Source organism: Sinohyriopsis cumingii, chromosome 3, assembly GCF_028554795.1.
Source record: "Sinohyriopsis cumingii isolate HCF-2022 chromosome 3, ASM2855479v2, whole genome shotgun sequence".
Lineage (NCBI taxonomy): Eukaryota > Metazoa > Mollusca > Bivalvia > Unionida > Unionidae > Sinohyriopsis > Sinohyriopsis cumingii.
The window spans coordinates 47,766,252-47,786,748 of NC_142963.1; the positions used below are offsets into that span (position 1 = coordinate 47,766,252).

Sequence of the window (20,497 nt, forward strand, 5' to 3'; positions counted from 1 at the left end):
GTCAACGCTAGAGTTGACACAGATCACCAGATGCGGTCAGATCTCATTGACATAAATGTATTTGGCAAATGCAAAAGCAACAGTCTTCTCCTATTGAAAATCTGCTAAACATGACCTCCTAATCACCAATACAGTATTCCGCAGCCAAATTGCAACTTGATATCTTAGATGCACCCACTCTCCAGGCACTGGTATCTTATTAAATACGCCATCCTCAGGAAGTCCGAGTGACAAAGGATATGAGACGTGCAGAATGCTGAACTTGCCACATGCTCATAGTCTCGAAACTCAATATCCGGATCAATCTCAGCAGATATCTTCAGGGCAAGAGGTGCCCAAAAAGCTTAGAGTTACTAAATTTAAACAGAAGAATGTGAAACTTGCATTTGGTGAGGAAAAGTGCAACCAACTAGATACAATCCATAAAATTCGGAGAATGTCTAGAACATCTGGACATCCTTCAGAGACTGTTCACTCAACTGCATCCAAAACCCTTGGTACCACCACATGTAAACATCAAGTATGGTTTTGTGAGAAAGATGCTGCCGTTGTGAGACAGCTGAATGAGAAACATCGGCTACAGAAGACGTATCTAAAAGACGGCATTTCATCATCTAAGAATCTAAGAAGACAGCCTTCAACATTATCAAAAAGACCGTCCAATGCAAACTCAGAGAGCGCAACACTCGTGGCTGAGCAATAAGGTTCTATATAAGCACCAACCAACTGGATACAATCCATACAAATTCGGAGAATGTCTAGGACATCTGGACATCCTTCAGAGACTGTTCACTCAACTGCATCCAAAACCCTTGGTACCACCACATGTAAACATCAAGTATGGTTTTGTGAGAAAGATGCTGCCGTTGTGAGACAGCTGAATGAGAAACATCGGCTACAGAAGACGTATCTAAAAGACGGCATTTCATCATCTAAGAATCTAAGAAGACAGCCTTCAACATTATCAAAAAGACCGTCCAATGCAAACTCAGAGAGCGCAACACTCGTGGCTGAGCAATAAGGTTCTATATAAGCATGAATCATATGACGAACTTATATTACGCTCTGAGGAACAACTCTATACTGAGTGCCGACAGTGCACTAACAATGAAAAGGTACTTCAAAGATGGGCATAAAACTTCAAAAACATACTCAATCCACATTTACATTTCATCTAGACGGTAATTGATCGATTGCCTTCAGATCCTCAGAGCTAACTGAAACCGTGAAAGCAATCCATCGGATTCGGATATTAAATGGCATAACGCCTGGAGTAGACGGTATAACAACAGAATCTATAAAGCCGAAGGCTCACACATGGCACAGAAAATCGCCAACTTGCACGAGCGGAATTGCAACAGACAATCCAATGACAAACCATCGTGGCATCTCCTTGCCGTCAATAACTGGCAAAGTCCTTGCAAGAATTATGATGAATCGTCTTGTTCGTAGCATTGATTAGGGGCACCTGTCAGGTCAATGTGACTTCAGGAAACGACAAGGGACCAAATAAATGGTGTTCACAGCTTGTTAATTCCAGGAGAATTGCCAGAAACAAAACTTCAACCTCTTCACGACATTTATTGATCTAACAAAAATCTTTGAAATAGTCATCCGCGGAGGCCTTTGGAAGATCATAGCAATATGCCGTTGCCTAAAGAAATTTATTGCAATGGTTTGGCAATTCCATGATAGCAATTTCGCTTGTGTTCAGGACGACGGTGAGTTTTCTGAAACAATCACATTCACCAATGACGTCAAGCAAGATGTGTGTTGACCCAAACCCTCTTGAGTAGGATGTTATCTGCCATGCTTACTAATTACTTCCGTAACTATGACGCTAGGATCGTCTTCAGATACCGGACTGACGGCAAGCTGATTAATTTGAGAAGATTACAGGCAAACCTGAAGTGACAGGAAGTAACTGTTCTTGATCTCCTACTTGTTGACAACTGTTCCCTGAATGCCATATCTGAGTCTGACATGCAACACAATGTGTACCATTTGTCTTCAGCCTTTGACAATGTCGGTCTCACAATTAGTAACAAAAAGACGGAGATGATGAACCAGCCTATACCAGGAAAGCCTCGAGTACAGCCTGCCATCACAGTAAACGGCCAAACCCTCGAGTCAGTAGGCAAGTTCACTTATCTCGGCAAGACAATGGCACGTGCAGCCCACATCGATGATGAAATAAACGCTTGCAAATGGGTGGGAACGCAAAGACATCCTCCACAAACAAAATTTAAGGTCTACAAAGACATTGTGTTGCCGATACTGCTATATGGTTGATGACTCCTGGAATATGTACAAATACCATTCCAAGAAGATGAACCATTTTCACCTGATGAATCTAATATGGATAAGATGGCAGGACAGTGTTCCAGACAATGACGTTCTCAGACGTGCAGACATTCCAAGTATCCACAATCGGCTGATGAAATCACAGCTGAGATGGGAAGGCCAAGATACCAGGATTTCAGTGGACTGCCTACCAAAAAAGATCTACGGCGAACTAAAGGTGGGAAAACAATCTCAGCGTGGTTAGAAGAAAGGGTTCAAAGATTCCATCTAGTCAACCTTGAAAAAAGTTCAACATTGACCCCGAGTCTTGGGAAGATCTCGTATAAGATCGCTCCACCATACTGGAGCTGCATAATTTGAACGGAAGAGAACTGAAGAGACAGTGCAGAAGCGTGAGTAGCGTAAATCTCAGAAAAACAGCACATCCTTGATTGACCAGGCAAACACAAGTGGCATCTCCTGTCAAATGTTCCATAGACAGATCAGAGCACAAATTGGCCTGATCAACCGTTTACGCACTCACAGAACCCAAACCACTCAGTGATAGTATGGTCATCTTCGAAATCAAAAGACGAATAACAACATATAGCTTTATATTAATAGCAGGTGGTTTCATAGTTGAGAGAGCATCCTCGATCGCGGTTGTAGAAAAAGAAATGTTCAGTATTACATAAGAATGCGACAAGTGGTTTGGCTGACAGGAGGACTCAGGGTGCACTCGATCACGTGGACCTTCTTGAGAATCTTCCCTCTATTATTATAATTTCAAACTTTTATCGGAACATCTAGTATATGGCTTAGTTTATTATAATCGAATGCACTTTATAGAGGACATCTACGTTGGATATTTGTTGTAGATGCATGGAAATATTTCACAAATTACGTGGGTTACATAATGTTTATCTACTCAAAAAACGTTGATTTTTTCATATCCTTGTCAAGGCAAAAAACGTTGATTTTAATTGAAATTGTTTCTCCATTCCGTGCCATTGCGACTAACGGCCGCATTGCTATACTGATAAAAGTAAGTTCAGAAATTTTGCAAAACTTCAGAACAGAAAACAAATTGCAAATCTAGCTTGTACAATGAAAAATGCTTCAAATTGCGTATTTTGTCATATTAATGACTGTGTTCCACAACAATAAGAGATTTTTATTTTCTTTATCACATTTCTTGCGCAGATTGATACAGTGAACACTGTTACAATGGGGTTACTGTAGAAACAACACAGACCGATCACAATCGACGTACTTCAGAACCTAACATCTTTAAATAAAGTATTTTAATGATTATGAGTTTACTTGTATGGAATTTGTTTTGTTTAGTTTTTATTTTGCTCGGCTCTGCATTCCAACGTTTGAACTATTCATCTTTCTATGCTTTGAATCTAGTTCAGTAACAGATGTTACACCCAAATTTTGATTGCCACTTAATTTCGGTTTGCAATCAACACTCATGAATATCTGATTTGTCCATTGTTTTCAAACATGGTTTTGATGGTACTGAGAGTTAGAATCGATAATTGAACAATTTGCTACTATATCTAATCATGCATTTTTGTCATAAGGTATAATAGACATAGGATATTGTATAGCTGACACAATATCAAATAGAAACAGTTTGTGTACCCCTAGCCACTAATAATATGTAGAATTCATATGGAAAACTAATTTTGAAAAATTTATACACGAAGAATAGCAAGAACAAGAAGAATTAAATATGCCTAAGTATTGTAATTCTTTATAGGATTAAATGATCTTGGGCATTTACCTATGTGTACATTTTACCTAATCACTCACAATTATGTTAACGGTGTGAGTGATTAGGTGAGATTTACACATCTATAAATACCCAACCATGCTCATGTAATCCTTATAATTGCAATTTATTTCCTTTCTAACAAATAGATCAGCATATTTTTCATTAGCTTCTTAACTGCGATAGAATACATAGCCCGATCTACGCTAGCCAAAAGATTCGTCGATCCTGTATACAGTATAATGGGGTAGAATGTCATAGCCCATCATGCCAGACATATATTGTTATGATCATTATTTTTATATTTATAAAAATTGTTGTTGCGCTTAAACCAGGATATTCCTTGTTTTCGAAAAGTATACTTGCGTATGGCACGTGTTGTTATAGCAAGGTTGTTTTTACTTTCTACGTATTTCGATCTTTCAAGAGCAAAATCGTGTCCATTTTACTGGAGAGATCCCATGTTAGACATATGACCCTGACCTTTAATAATCTCTGCTGTAACATGTGGTTTAGGTGAAATGCAATGATTTCCGAAGATTGGCTTGTAAATTCTACCACATGCCTTCGTCGGCAAAAGGGATGAGTGGTGGAGTGCTGGAAGGTCTGTTCAATTGCATCGTTTTATCTTATAATGGTCCGCGTTTATATGTGGTTTGTAAATTTTGATGGGAAACCACATGAGTGGGGGGGTGTGTGTTTTGTTGTTGTTATTCTTATGGTGTAATGGGTTGAAATATATAAAACTTCATATTAAATGACATGGAAACAGGGAACCAAAAGTAGCCCAGAGAATTTATCGATGTGTAAAAAAAAATTCCAGTTCAACATCATGTGATTATTTACATCCATTCAAATTGCAGAAAACTGGTTCAATTCACAAAATTTGGAATTATTTAACAATTAAATGTATTACATAAAGTGCAAACAGGCAGCAAATAAACTTTAAAGAAACAAATTAGTTTACTGGTAACCCGCCAGATCCTTGGTCAAGTTAGATGTTCTTCAAATCTTTTTAGAATTTTCTATTCAGGGCTCTCTTCTTAGAAGATGCGCAGATTTAAAATATTACTTTGTGGAAAAAGTGTGCTCTAATATAGATGTTGACCTTTTTCATTATATGATTATCTATCTATACCGTGAATCACCTGCTGAACATGAACAGGGGCATTATTTCATCAGTATTCCCACTACTTAAGTAGGATGCATTTAAGAGTTTGTCACGATAATTTACACACGTATTACATTATGGGGGCTACAGAAATACAACATTATATAGGTCACAGCCACACTATAGCACGGAGACCGCAGCTGCAGTACAGTATAGGGATCACAGCCACACTATAGCACGGGGACCAAAGCTGCAATATGGTATAGGGATCATAGCCACACTATATCACGGGGACCAAAGCTACAATACAGTATAGGGATCGCAGCCACACTTTAGCACGAGGACCGAAGCGGAAATACAGTATATGTACCACAGCAATACTGAAGTATGGGGACCACAGCCACAATACAGTATAGGTAAGACTGCGACACAACGGCATGGGAACCATCGCCACACTACAGTATGGGATCATAGCCGCACTACATCATGGATATCACTGTCGCACTACAGTATGGGGACACCAGACATATTATACTATGGAGACCATCGCCAAACTATAAGATACTGACCAACGCTACATTAAAGTGCTTATCTTTATTTGAAATATATAGGCTTGATGACATTAAATGGCTATAATCACACAGAATAATGCGTATGTGATTTTAGTCCGGTCAACATCAATAATGAGGTTAATTGGAATCAGATTCTGATTGTTATTAAGCATATTGTCCTTCATGATTATAACAGGACATACAAAAAGATATGCGTTGCTATTAAACTAGTTGAAAGTACTACAATACATTATTTTTTAATATAAGGTGTATGGTGATTTCACCCTTGTTATGGTGTTATTGTATAATACGGAAACCGATGCTTATTACATTGTTATATTGATCTACGTCTAACCGCTATTTAATAGGAACTTTTGATTACCTTTAGTTGGCACCATATATCCACAAGTGTGATGTGTGCTGTTAAATGCTACTATTCACTCAGGACTCGTGTTTGGCGCAGAACAAAGGTTTTATTATGTAATGCGTGTATAAGCTAGCTGCTTGTAACCTATCACATATCACATGCATGTAATTTTCTTTTGCGTGGAAGGATCGGTTATAAACCACTCATGTGGAAGGACCCTTTATGCTAGTTACGGATCCATATTCCATCTGGTTCGCGTCTTAGGTCCTGCCTACTTTCCAATAATGGTGATGGGATGGGGAAGATGATATAGATAAATGGATGGGCCAGGATATTGTTGATGATAGGCTGTTAGAATATCCCTCTGAATCCTGACCTCAGCAAGAATGCAAAAGAAGTCTGAGAAGAATGTCTTTTTTTAATAAACATTTGGTGGTAGTAATGTTGTATTTCATCTTTTCAATAACTGCGGTAATATCTAATCGATAACCGCTTCTAGAGACTGTGGAGTAAATGAGAAGGAATTTGTCATTGAATATTATGAGTAATTAATTTTGGTGTAAGAGACATAACACTAAAACTTCGAAATCGCTTTGAATAATTTTTGTTCAATTTAAAACTATTTGCACTAGTGCAAGGATATTTGTGATGAGAGGTGAATGGGTCTTGTTATGCAATTGAAACAAAGCAATATTGACCATTGGGGGGCCAGCTGAACCCAGGAATGAGGTCACATGACTCGTTTAGCCAATGGAAGATAGTTAAGGAGTATGAATATATGGGTCAGCATCCTTAGCGTCACTTGCAAAGAATTCTTGGAGATACGGGTAGTATATTTAGAGATCATAAATTTTACATTTTTCTTTTTTTTCCTTTCGATCCTTTTAATTGTTCTTGTTTTATTGCACAATTATTTCTCATAATTCTGAGGATCATTTTCTTGCTCGCACTTTGGAAAGAAGAGGGTTAGTAGAATTTTCTTTATGTACATAGCCATCGTTTAAATTTTGGAAAGACAATGACAAAAGCAATCATTATGGGCCATTCACTTTGTAAATGGTTAGATCGGTATTTGAGGTCCAGGACGGATCTTAGACTAAGTCCGTCTTTTAATGTAACGGAAGTTTGTAATGTAAACATGAAGGGTATCGGGGGGCGCACAATCGATAAGTTTTTGCGCCTTGACATGAATGAAGTCCGCTTAAGAAACCCCGATATTGTAATTCTTCTGATTGGGGACAACGATGTAAACGCAGAGACATCGCCAGAGGTAATTGCACATAAGATGGTCGCATTGGCTACGCTTTTACATAAGAAATATAAGGTTAAACAGATCGTTCTGTGTCAGCTTATGCCTAGATTCCCGGCAACGTTACACCAAGTTGGGGTCGCGGGAATACTAAACCATAACAATGAAGCAGCCGATAAAAACTATAAGGAGATGTACTGTCACTTAGCAAAGGAGGTCAATGATATTGTGCGATCTGAAGTGTCTGCTTATCCTTATTTAACATTTTGGAACCATAATAGCAAATTTGCCTTCGATAGGCCTCATGTGAGGGAGAAGTTTCGCTCAGATGGCATTCATTTGTCCCCTAAAGGACAGTGGCACCTTTATAAGTCACTTCGGGGAGCTCTTCTCAATGCATGTTATAAAATAACGCACAATCATTCAACGATAACTAGGCTAGGTTAGCTCTTGTACTAATTTTGCTTTCAATTTTATTTGTATCTGCCCACAAAGGGAGATATCAGGCCAGGTCCCGTACCTGTTCCTTTGTTTTTCGTAAACAACCTTAGTGTCTGCCATTGTGGAGGCACTGGGTCAGGTCCCGTACCTGATCCTTTTGGGACTTGTTCCTGGCAAGCCACTCTGTTCTACATAATAGGGGTTCCCCTTAATATATTTGGTGCCCCCCCCCCCCCGTTAAATGATTATATACCAAATCCTTGTTCGTAAGTATTAATTATTTCACAAGGGGTCCTTTTTGAGTGGCTTCCTGGAACATGTTTCAATATCTTTTGTTATCTGCTCACTTTGGGAGATAACAGGCCAGGTCCCGTACCTGTCCTCTTTTTCTTTTGCACTTTTGCATCAGCCGGTTGGCCTGATAACAGGTCTGGTTGCATACCAGACCGCCACCTTCTATACATAAGCCATTTTGCTAAGGACAAAGGGTTTATATATATATATGTATATATATGTATGTATATTTGTGTCTATCAATGAAGAAATTATATCCGGTAACCTTACATGCATTGGTTTGCCAATGATAATATGTTTGTGCATTGTTCATTAAATAATAACATGCCTTGTGCATAGGACCATACGTGGTAGTCCATTTTACTTCTTTCTTACTATTTACTATTATGTTTAATACATTCATTTTTCTAACCTAACCAGATCATGCCACCCAAGCGCAAAGCATCAGCAGGGGTTGAACAGGCTGTAAAGAGGGTTCAGTCATCTGGTTCACGGATTAGAGCAGTTGATCGCCAAAAACAGCAACATGGAACGGGAGCAACACATGCAGATACAGTAGACCAAGCTACCATTGACCGGATAGCACAGCAGGTAGTACAGCACATTACACCTGTGATCACTGCGCAAGTGGACAGAAAGCTGGACCACATCTTGGAGATACTGCATGGGACCACTAGTCCACAACAACCTGCCATGTTGTCGCAGGAAACAGAGCAAGGGCCATCTGCCTCCTCAAGAGCCCAAACAGAAAGAAATGTTGAAACATCCGTTGGGGGAAGCATTGCACAGGCTACCTCAGCCTTAACTGGAGTCTGTCATACAGGTATAGGTACTCTGAGTGATTTATTAGCACCTATTAACATATTAGATACACACAGTCAGTCCAACTTTGTAAGCACATCAATTGATATAACTGCCTCTATAACTGATAAAATTAAGCAGCAGATTTGGGCTGGGACATACATAGATTTTCAAAATCTCCTTTCGACATCCATGGACAATACATATAGATTACAGTGCAATATCACTTCAAACACATCTGAATTTAACCTAGTCCCCATGGCCAGGAAGTCCCCACTCTCGATCAATCAGTGGTTGACAGCATGGAACAGATTTGCTACAGTAATATGCATGAAATCCCCTAGGTTGAGCACAGTGTTATCTCACCACATGGAAATCGTCATGAAGTTGTCTGAGCGCAGGGCTCATTGGAGATACTATGATGAGCAGTTTCGTCGCATGATAGAGAGGGGAGAGGCAAAGTGGGGTTCCACCCACCTTGAACTTTACATGCGATCTGTTCTGGACAGCATTGGTGACAGGACTGCCACCAGCACTGCCACATTACCGTCTGCAGTCTCAAAATCAAATCCCCCAAAAGGGGCCTGCTTTAACTACCATAAGGGGCTGCAGTGTTTGGCAGGGCTAGCTTGTAAATACCAGCATAATTGTTTCAATTGCTTGGAAGCCCATCCGTTCAGCAAATGCAAACTGCCCATTCAACACCCATTCAAATTGTTGCCAAAATATGCCCCAAAACAAGCTAGAACTGACAGCATGCAGCCCTTTCGTGGTAGCTACAAACCTACTCAGTCCCAAGGACCTACATCAAACTCCCTTCAACACAGCCAGCAAGGAAAAGGGGAACTGCGAAAACAGTAAGCTTCCTACTCCTGTTAAAGCTGAAAGGTTACAACATTGGTTGAAAGGGTACAACACTGCCATGATACAAATTTTGATACATGGGTTTACATTTGGATTTAAAGTGGGGCACGAGGGTTCTCTGTCCCCATTTCAATCACATAATCTGAAATCAGCCATACAAAATCCACAGATCGTGCAAGACAAAATAGACAAAGAGCTTGAGGCTGGCAGGTTTGCAGGGCCTTTCAAGAGCCACCCTTTCTCGCTATTTCAGATATCACCACTTGGCTTGGTTCCAAAGAAAACACCTGGTACTTTTCGCATGATTCACCATTTATCACATCCTCCAGGGTTTTCTATAAATGATGGTATATCCCCAGAAAAAAGTGTTGTTCAATATCAAACTGTGGAACATGCTATTGCAATCATTTAAAAACTTGGTAGAGGTTGTGTTATGGCAAAAACTGACATAGCTAGTGCCTTCAGAATTGTTCCACTCTGCCCGACTCGGTATCATATGTTTGGCTTCTCTTGGAATGACCTATATTATTATGACAAGTGCCTTCCCATGGGATGTAGCTCCAGTTGTAAAATCTTTGAATATTTAAGCACTGCATTACAGTGGGTGGCGGGACACAAATTGGGCATTGGTCACATGGTACATGTTTTAGATGACTTTCTTCTGTTGGAATCAAACTATAACACCTGTAAGGAGAAATTAGACCAATTCTTAATTCTTTGTGCAGATATTGGGGTTCCCATGTCTGAGGAAAAAACATTTCTTCCCAGTACAACACTGACCTTTTTGGGCTATGAACTGGATACAATCAAAATGGAGGTAAGACTTCCCATAGATAAACTCCAGAACTGCTACAGTCTGATAACACTCTGCCTACAAAAAACAAAAATGACGCTCCTTAATCTCCAATCCATAATTGGTACACTCAATTTTGCATGTGCAGTTGTCCTGCCAGGCAGAGCTTTCTTGAGAAGGTTGATTGATCGGACAGTGGGTGTGTCAAAACCACATCACTTCATACGCATTACGAAGGACGTTCGGGCTGATCTGCAGCTGTGGTACACATTCCTAAGAGAATTCAATGGTAAATCTTTATTCCTCCCTGATCGCTGGCTGCACTCTGATGCCATTCATTTGCACACTGATGCATCAAGCACAGTTGGCTATGGCGGTGTACTAGGCAGCAAATGGTTCTATGGCACATGGAATAAAGAATGGCAAGCGCTAGATATCACAGTCCTTGAGCTATATCCAATTGTTCTAGCCATCAAAATTTGGGCTCCTCAACTTGCAAACAATTGCATTTACTTTCACACTGACAACAAGGCATTGGTTGATATTGTAAATAAGCAAACCTCAAAGAACCCTTCCATTATGTACCTTGTTAGAGACCTGGTCCTTGCATGCCTCAGATACAACATACTATTTCAAACCTGTCACATCCCGGGAAAGAAAAATGTTCTGGCTGATGCTCTTTCTCGATTGCAGGTGCACAGATTCCGGACCTTGGCTCCACATGCAGACCCAGAACCAGTGTCAATACCGGCACTTCCCAACTTGATTCACTAACAAACACACTTGATACGCTACTGGATAGTACATTGACACGAATGTCAAAAGCAGCCTACCGACGCAGCTGGAACTTATATCGAGCTTTCACTGCAGAATATACATTGGAAACCTCAATCCCAGTCTCTCAGGCTAATATGGCACTTTTCATCTCTTATCTGGTGAACAAGCACTATGCCTCAACAACAATATCCTCATATGTATCTGCCATTGGGTTTGTACACAAAATCAATAATTATACAGACCCTACAAACTCTTTTCTAATACAGAAACTGCTGCAAGCATGCCACAGAAATAAAGTTTCTTGTGATGTGAGATTGCCAATTCATAAGTGTATGTTAGAAAAATTTATCCACGCTACAACTTGCACTATAACTTCTTGGTACAAACAGCTCCTATTTCGAGCTATGTTTTCCTTGGCATTCCATGCCTTCCTGAGAATTGGGGAGATCACAGTGCAGTCCCTTAGCCTCCATAACCCTAATCTGTTGCACATTGATCAGTTGGCTCTTGATCACCATTCCATCACTCTGATATTTAACACCTTCAAACACAGTCAGGGTCAGAAGTTCACTTTAAAAATTAAAAATAACAATAATACTGCAGTGTGTCCGGTCTCAAATCTCCAGCGATACATCCAAAAGCGAGGTATGGGTCCAGGCCCAATATTCATGTATCTTTCAAACACACCTATAACTCGGGCAGAATTCAATGCACAGCTAAAACTCGCTCTGCAGTTCTGCAGATTTGATCCAAAATGCTTCAAGAGTCATAGCTTTAGAATCGGAGCAGCAACAACTGCTGCTGCGCAGGGCTTGTCCGATAGTCAGATTCGTGAATTAGGGCGATGGAAATCGGATGCTTTCAAACGATATATTAGATGTTCTGAACGTCACTCCAACCTCTAATTTCTTTTGGGGTTTCAGTTAAGTTTGCACACAAAGAGGTATGAGGTGTTCTCAGTTACATTTTGTTTAAAATCCATCTTCAAGTAAATTTTCCATCATAATCATAACCTGGGTAAATATCAGGTTCACCACTAATCCCAACATTATATATAGATATGTTATATCACATTATTTTCATGTCACATAAATACTTGCGCAAACATTTCTTTCCATTTCAGGTCTAGTGAGTTCACAGACCTGAACACTCTGTATAATCACATCAGAATAGCAAGTGGGTTCACTGCTGATAAATATGACAGGAAAAGTACACACGTTGAAACCTCAGCTGAAGTCAAGAACAATATAACTTAAACATGAATATAACAGCATTGATATTTGTTCACTAGGTGCAATCTTCACAGTTGGCACTTCTATCATTCTCATGTGGGAGTCACAAATGTCGGGGAGCAGGCTGAGAAAGGCACGGTTGATGCGGGCCACTGTCCATTTTGGGGCTGCACAGGCCCCATGCAAAGTGGGTGACTTGCATGGTTCCTGTGTTATGGCGGTCTCAGCTCCCAAATGGATTGTTTTTTGGTTTGATGGTTACAAATTTACATTCAGGTCTGAATTTAAACTATGTAGTTTATCACATACTATGTTAAAGTAATTTTGTAAATAACCTTATGCATGTTAGATCATATGAATATATTATTATTTTCAATACAATTGTCACTTATGTGGCCTGCATCAACAAATCGTTTTCAGTGTTATTCATTATGTTCAAATTCTTACTTTCCTCCTTAATTTTGTTATCCTCTCACACACACTTCATCACAAAACTATTTGCACTAGTGCAAGGATATTTGTGATGAGAGGTGAATGGGTCTTGTTATGCAATTGAAACAAAGCAATATTGACCATTGGGGGGCCAGCTGAACCCAGGAATGAGGTCACATGACTCGTTTAGCCAATGGAAGATAGTTAAGGAGTATGAATATATGGGTCAGCATCCTTAGCGTCACTTGCAAAGAATTCTTGGAGATACGGGTAGTATATTTAGAGATCATAAATTTTACATTTTCCACCAACCGCCTTGGGTTATAGCTCCCTAGGTGGTAGTTAAATTTGATAAAATAATTGTAGACAGGTTATATCATTTGACGTAACTGGTTTTAGCGTCATATGAATTTTTCAGCAGTAGGCGGTCTCAGCTCCCAAATGGATTGTTTTTTGGTTTGATGGTTACAAATTTACATTCAGGTCTGAATTTAAACTATGTAGTTTATCACATACTATGTTAAAGTAATTTTGTAAATAACCTTATGCATGTTAGATCATATGAATATATTATTATTTTCAATACAATTGTCACTTATCTTACTTTCCTCCTTAATTTTGTTATCCTCTCACACACACTTCATCACAAATCACAATCATTGAAAATCGACCATAGGTAGTACATGGTTTCAAATGTATTCAACGCATTTTTAAAGCCCCTCTAATTTACTTCTTAATTACTCTGGTACTGATGTTGTGTTTATCTCTGTTTGATGGTTGTGTCCTAAATTTCTATCGATAGAAAGAATCCATAACACCCTATGGCAACAGCTACAGAGAACATGGAAGTGCTGGTATACGTAAATACTAGTATGGCCAACTGAATAATTTTGCCTGAGGGACCCAAATCGACTTTAATTACTGGTTGAGAATATTCAGTCCACCAAAGTTCGGGGAAGAATCGGATCAAATTAACGGGGGCATCTCGTTCACTTCTGGTTTGACACATGTGCGAGAATGATGTTAGTGTTAGGCTGTCAGAATGGGTCATGACCAAACCAACACTACGACCATTTTATGTAATTCAGTTAAAGTATGAAATGAATCGTATATTTATTAAACATTGTGTGGTAGTTATTGTTTGCGTTTCACCTTTTCTTTACATAACTACATATTTTACAAAGATAAAAACCCAAACGAAAACATTTGTTTTATAAAGATTGTTTCTTTCTTCTTAGACGCAATTTATTGCAAACATTGTGTACAGTTAACGAGCTACACATGCCATTTTATTTCGTCGGAAGTCGTCCACTCGGCCATCATCCAAACAGAAACCCTCGGCCCTGTTGAAAGAAAGTCAATGTTACCTAAAATAAACTTGCATTTTTTCTGTTGTTATCACTAAATTATAAAAGCGCCACTTCATCATTTTTGTCAACATAATCTGTTTATTTACATCCAAACAAAAGTCACCTACACACCTGATATATAATCATTGATGAAAATTTTCTCTGGCCACAACAGTAGTATAGTGGGGCTTATTAGCGTCAATGGAAAAACACTAGTATCGTCAAATTTCGTGGGGGACCAATTTTCGTGGTTTTTGTTGTAGGATGATGACAACATCCAACCCCAACCCCCATTTTCTTACCGTGTTTCATTCCTAGAGATCAACATAGCTACTAGCATTTGATAAATCTTGTACAATACTGTAATCTGGTAATTAAAGATTAGCTGTTACATGTGTTTGTTTTATTTTTTATTTTAAACTTTTGAAACAAGAATTATACACCATTTTGTATTGTTTTAATGCACATATTCGATAAAGTATCCGATAACTGCAATTTTACACTAACTGCCTTAAATCTATATGTGAGGTAAGTAAGGACAGAGAGACAATATACAAAAAGCATAAGCATTCAAACAATAGTAATACTGAAAATGAAAGAAAAAAAATAAAAATTAACAATATATGAAAATTAAATTTAATACTTTTTCAAATTGATCCTTCATTCGAATACAACTGTTGCTGAAACATTTAAATCCTTCTGAAAGCACATTTAATTCTATCCATGCATTTTTAATCCAAAAAGAACAACAATCCTGTAAAATAATATAACTATTTTTTTGAAACACCACTGTATCAACATTGTGTCCATCAAGTCTCATCATACTCACAAATGCTTCTCAGGTATAAAAAAAATCCCCAAATCGCTGCCTGGTAAGCAAGCGCCTGCACCGTGTTCGCAGCTTCTGACGGGTTAGGAAGTTCAGGAACCGAGTAGGTTCTAAGTTGAATTTTACCACTCTTTAGCCACTGTGTTAACGCCATGACCGTCCAAAAGTATTGATGGTGCAACTTAATGGACAGTGGTTCAAGTAAGAGATCATTCATATGTACTTTAATAACCGATTGGCCTAGTGTTGTTGGCTACGTAGGCTTCCGCTGATGTTGAGCACTCAAACGAAAACATGGCTAAAGTGATTAATCTTGACAGATGTTTTATTTGTTCTCATGGAGATAGAAGTATTACTTAGTGGTGTTGGCTGCGTCGGCTTCGACTGATGGTATTCACACACGGTCGAACACACGGTGTAAGTTTTTAACTTGCCAGGTCTTTGATTTGTGCTCATTCAGGCGTAGTATTGTTTTAAACATTAAAGCGACCGCCGTTTGCGTCGGCATAGTTTTATTGTTTTGTATTCTTTATTTTGGGTATTTGTAGAGGTTAAGCCATGAAATTAAATCCCAACTAATGTGCAAACTTTGACAAGTAAAACCACGAATTTAAGTACCCATTGAAAATGCCTTTTTTTTTACAAAACCACGAAAATTGAGCCCAACGAAAATAAATTATACTACAGTACATTACATACCCCCTTGGGCACGTTTAGCGTTTATTGGAATTTAACATGGGAAATACTGGGCTTGTAAACCGACAAGGGAAAGTTGGGTTGTTCAGTAGGGTAGCGGATAGAGGGTATGTTCAGCTAGTGCAGCGGGAAGCGGGTAGCAGCTGACGGGTACGTTCAGCTAGTTCATAAACTATACCAATAAAACAACGCTTGGCACGGCGGGACAAAGAACTTCTTTATAGATAGAGACATAAATATACGACACATAAATAGATTGATGAACATCAGTCTATCACACAAACAACTGTGCAATCGACCGAAACAAATTAGGCAAGAAAGCAAATATTTTAGCGGCATATGAGTGGTCCTGAAAAGGGCCTTTGGATTTCTTCTAATTTCTTCTTTTCCTCCAACAATTTCTTATTTTCTATCCTACATCTCCACTTCCAGGCTCTCATCCTCTTCTTTCATCTTCATACTCCCCTCCATTTCCTCTTTCAATAACTCTCTTAGTTTTTCTTCAGTTTTTCTCAAATTCTTTGTTTCCATCTTCATTCGATTGTGTTGTTGTTGTTGTTGAGTTGAATTAAAGTGGTGTGCGCTCGCATTGAGCACGTACTACTGGTTTATGATGCCACAGGCACCTTTTTGATTACTCCTGGGGGAAGGAATGGTGCCATTTCCTCCAGGCTTTTATGTGTTCACAGAACACTTATTGATTGGGCCGTCAGGTCGAGGTACTATTTGTGTACACATCGATCTCATTGTAAGGCCTAAGTTGAGTGGAATTGGACCCAGCACACACTCAGTTTTCAGTTGCATTTTGCTGCGACTAGTGGGATTGGACCCGATCTAAGTTCGCTTTTTCGGCTAAATTATGATTCGTGCACTGCACGTATGGGTTTTGGTGTCTGTCCGTGGAAAAGGGTGAAAGTGGTTAGGCTCGGGTGGTGGTTTCTTGCCACAGGCTAATAGTGCTCTTCCAATCCAGGATATTTTTGGTCCTAAATTCCGTCTTTGAAAATGGTATAATAAACTCTGTGCTGTTTTGTTTTGAGAGAGAGCCTATCGAGGTTGTTAGGTCAAGGTTAGTTTCTAGGTGACAGCAGTGTAATCAACTTTGGTTTTTGTTTTGCAGCCTTGTGCTGCTGGCCCTGGATGGAGTTGGTGTTTGTCCATCTTTTTGTGTTATTTGGGGTCCTGCTTTCCTAGGTTTGATTTTTGGTTGCAGCCTTGTGCCACTGGACCTGATAGTCATTGGGTTTTTTGACTACCTTATATATGTAATTTTTTAGGGTATTACTTTCTATAGTTGTTTCTTTGCAGCATTGTGCCGCCGGGCCTGATAGTCGTTGGGTTTTTTCGACTACCTTATATGTACTAGTTTGGGATCCTATTGCGGGTGTCCCTGATGGTCTTGCCTAGCAACCACCTTATACGTTCTATTTTGGGATTTTATTGCGTAAGTCTAGGTTTTTTGTATCTGTCACCTAGGTAGAGACGGTATAGTTTTTAGCTGTTAGAGTAGGACGTTGTACAAGAGTGGTATGATAGGATTTCGATTGTGGCTATAAGAATAGTGTTCACCACTTAGTTTGACGAGCATCTCCTCCACCATACCAAGATCGTCTACTGCAACGTATTCATTTTGTCGATTGTGGTACAAGCCATATTTTTTGGTTATTCCGTATAATGGCGCGAATCATGAACGCTTCCCTTTTATATTTGTCAAGCACGAACGTGAAGGAAAACATCCGTTACACTCAATACACATATTATCTACTATCCACACGTGGGTAGGAGAAAAAACCACAATATCTACTATGTAAACAGACGTACGCGTAAGCATACAAACCCAAAATACACTATCAAAAAACCCAATATTTTCTATCCACACATGAAGGAAGGTTAACAAAACAAATATACTATCAAAAACCCAAATATCTACTATCCACACACAGGAAGGAGAACAAAAAACAATATCTACTATCCACACAAATGTACGTGAACGCATGCAAACCCAAAAATATACTATCAACGCCGCAAACTTACGCGCATTTATATAAACACACACTCTACTATCCACACAAACGTACACGATCGCCCATAAACAAGCACACACACATACACAGTCACATCAGTAAGAGGGTGAGTGTTTAAAATCACACTATTCCACACTCACTCAAATTGGCAATTTAAATAGTTTCTTTTCTAGAGATTAGGTTAGTCCTGAGAAGGGCTGTTTTTTTTTTTAAACTTCAAATACACCTGGCTAATGCTGGCATATGTCAGAAATGACCCCACATACGCAACATATACTCCTGTTCTGCTCCCAATCTACATTTTTCTTTGGAGCGCACAGGCGGGTTGAGTGGCCTCATCATCCCAGTCTTCACTTTATGAGATAGTGAAGACTTCCCTTTGTCTTCTATTTTGCAGTCGGGGATGATGAGGTCTCCTTATCTCTAGCACTGGTACTGGTGGCTGTAGCTGACGATGTTTTAGTAGTCGTGCTGGTTGTACTGCTAGAGCCGTCCTCATCTCAGACTTGACCACACACAGAGGTATCAGTATGAGGTGAGACAGGGTTCTTTCCTCCTTCTTTTTCTTCTTTTTCCTCTCCTCGTCCTTCTCCTCTATTCTAGCATTTTCCGCAATTGCCTCCATTGCCAGATTATCCAGGAAGCACCTGGCATACTAAGGTGCATTTTGTGTTCTAAGAGTTTTGTGATTCTCTGCTCATTTTTTCAAAGAAAGTTTAATCAGCGATGGGTAGCCAGACTGAAAAGCGCTCCTCTTTATATTTGTCAAGCACGGACGTGAAGGTAAAGATCCCCCTGATACCAAAACGTACAAGACCCATATCATCACCCAAAACAAACATGGAACGCGCGGACCTAAAAGACATTCCAAATTACTTTTTACTACAAACGCTAACTACAATCACAAACGCATTTAGACTATGCTTTGACAAGCTATGGAAACAAAGTGTGGATAGACACACTTGGGTTTTTTTGACATAAAAAAGAAACTAGGTGTTTATAGACACATTTATATTTTTAACTTACTAACATACAATTGGCAACTGAATTAGTATCACTTTTCCAGTGTATTTGGGACACTATGATAGTAAGATTGAAGGGAGAAAGATAGAAAGAAGTCAAAGAGCATGTATCATGATAAAAATTGAAAACAAACGACACGATTTCTTGCAAAACACTTTTATTCAAACAACAAACAAACAACAATTAACAACAAAAAAAAACATTTTTTCAAACATTTTTCAAATAAGAATTTATTTTTGACAAGTTTGACAACGTTGTGAAGTTAAGCTAGACTTCCACTGATGGAAGTCATTAGGCCATTGATGTACATTACGTTTCCTAGCTAAAAACAAAAGATAACCATAATGGTCACAAAATCATCCATTTACTTTGTCATCGTTTCTAGAAAAGTGACGATCAAAATAAGACACTAAATGTTCTAAAGAATATACAAGACTGTTGATGAACACAATAAAGACAATATTGTCCACACACCATGGAATATGTGCCTTGTAATATCACATTATTGAATTGTGTCGTTTGGGCATTTCTTCTCATAAAGTCGATGATGCCTTCCAAAGGTGGCAATACATACGAATCAAAATACTCCACACAACCATCACCGGGAAAATAGACGGCTACTCAGTGGGTTCCTGTGAGATGACTGTATTCCGTGTTGATGACATAAGCTTGATGGTCTTAAGCTTTGCGTCCAGCCAGTTCATCTTTAGCACACACAACATGATTCCAAGAAGCAGTGTACGAACTGTTATTCACAAGCTAATAAAGTTTCCACGTATCCATTTTTGTGTTGTTGCTTTTTCTTTTTCTTTCCACAGGTAAAGATAAGCCATCAATTCAATCCTGAATTTTCGCTTTAAAATGCCTGACAAGTAACCGTTTCTTCGCTTAGTCTCTGCACTCAGAGACAAGACAGCTTCAGTGCGATGGATCTCTAGAGCCATCAATGGGGGAGAAACGATGACGCAAGTCTTTATAACACTGATGCAACATGGCTTCTTCCGAGATGTGACTCCAAGCTTAGTCCAGATACTTGTCCAATTTTTTCTCTTCACTAGGCGTCAGACATTTATCGTGTAAAATTTGACTGGGATGATCGTTTTGACATCCACATCAATCGTTTTTGATCAATTCCGTATTATTTCTGCCTGGTGTTTGGCAAAACAGGAGACAAAATGTTGTTCTTGTTCTGGCCATCTGGACTTCATCACTATGTCCTCTTCGTCTTTATATTGGGGCCCTGTTTCCGTGGAATCATCCCAATCCACTTCCATAGATTCTCCACTACTCAAAGAGCGATGAGTGCCTTTCACAGCTTATACTAGCCTAGAATGACTTCTCTAAAACTGATGATTTATATGCTTTCAGCTCTTCTATAAACTGAAGTTCAACACGAATCTGGCCGGATTTTTTATGGTGGAAATGTTCCTAGTCGCTGTTATCTCTGGAGTTAAATCAAAAGCCCGCAAAGCGAAACCTCCTGCATAATCCTCGTACGTAATACCGTGACTGGTGTTGGCCCCTAACTGTTTCGTGACTTGTTATAGGGACAAGTACGATATAAAGTAATCCTTCTTAAAGTCAGGTTTGAAAGGCCTGAT

General features: G+C 39.2%; 2 protein-coding genes across 3 annotated transcripts in view; one reads left to right on the top strand and one right to left on the bottom strand.

Moving 5' to 3' along the window:
* The first annotated feature begins 7,194 nt into the window (after positions 1–7,194).
* Positions 7,195–12,953, top strand: LOC149802807 (uncharacterized). Of its 2 annotated transcripts, none has more exons than XM_089952241.1 (3): positions 7,195–7,362; positions 8,497–8,899; positions 11,228–12,953. In XM_089952241.1, the coding sequence occupies exons 1-3, from the start codon at positions 7,231–7,233 to the stop codon at positions 12,214–12,216; spliced, it is 1,524 nt and encodes a 507-aa protein (XP_089808367.1). In that variant the 5' UTR covers positions 7,195–7,230; the 3' UTR covers positions 12,217–12,953. The 2 variants fall into 2 exon arrangements, with proteins under 2 accessions (XP_089808367.1, XP_089808368.1); XM_089952242.1 differs by having other exon boundaries at positions 7,198–7,362; positions 12,435–12,953.
* Positions 12,954–14,180: 1,227 nt separating this feature from the next.
* Positions 14,181–20,497, bottom strand: part of LOC149802808 (protocadherin gamma-A10-like) — an 81,046-nt gene continuing 74,729 nt past the window's right edge. The window contains exon 9 of the mRNA XM_089951316.1: positions 14,181–14,318. Within this exon, the coding sequence (XP_089807442.1) occupies positions 14,295–14,318 (24 nt within the window). The 3' untranslated portion in view covers positions 14,181–14,294. The remainder of the gene's footprint in view (positions 14,319–20,497) is intronic.

What these genes read in the sequence shown, in the direction of transcription:
- LOC149802807 (XM_089952241.1), top strand. Translation starts at nt 7,231, where the DNA reads ATGAAGGGTATCGGGGGGCGCACAATCGATAAGTTTTTGCGCCTTGAC. An exon ending in ACGCAGAGACATCGCCAGAG is followed by an intron (nt 7,363 to 8,496) that starts GTAATTGCACAT and finishes TAACCTAACCAG; the next exon opens with ATCATGCCACCCAAGCGCAA. An exon ending in AACTGGAGTCTGTCATACAG is followed by an intron (nt 8,900 to 11,227) that starts GTATAGGTACTC and finishes TCTCGATTGCAG; the next exon opens with GTGCACAGATTCCGGACCTT.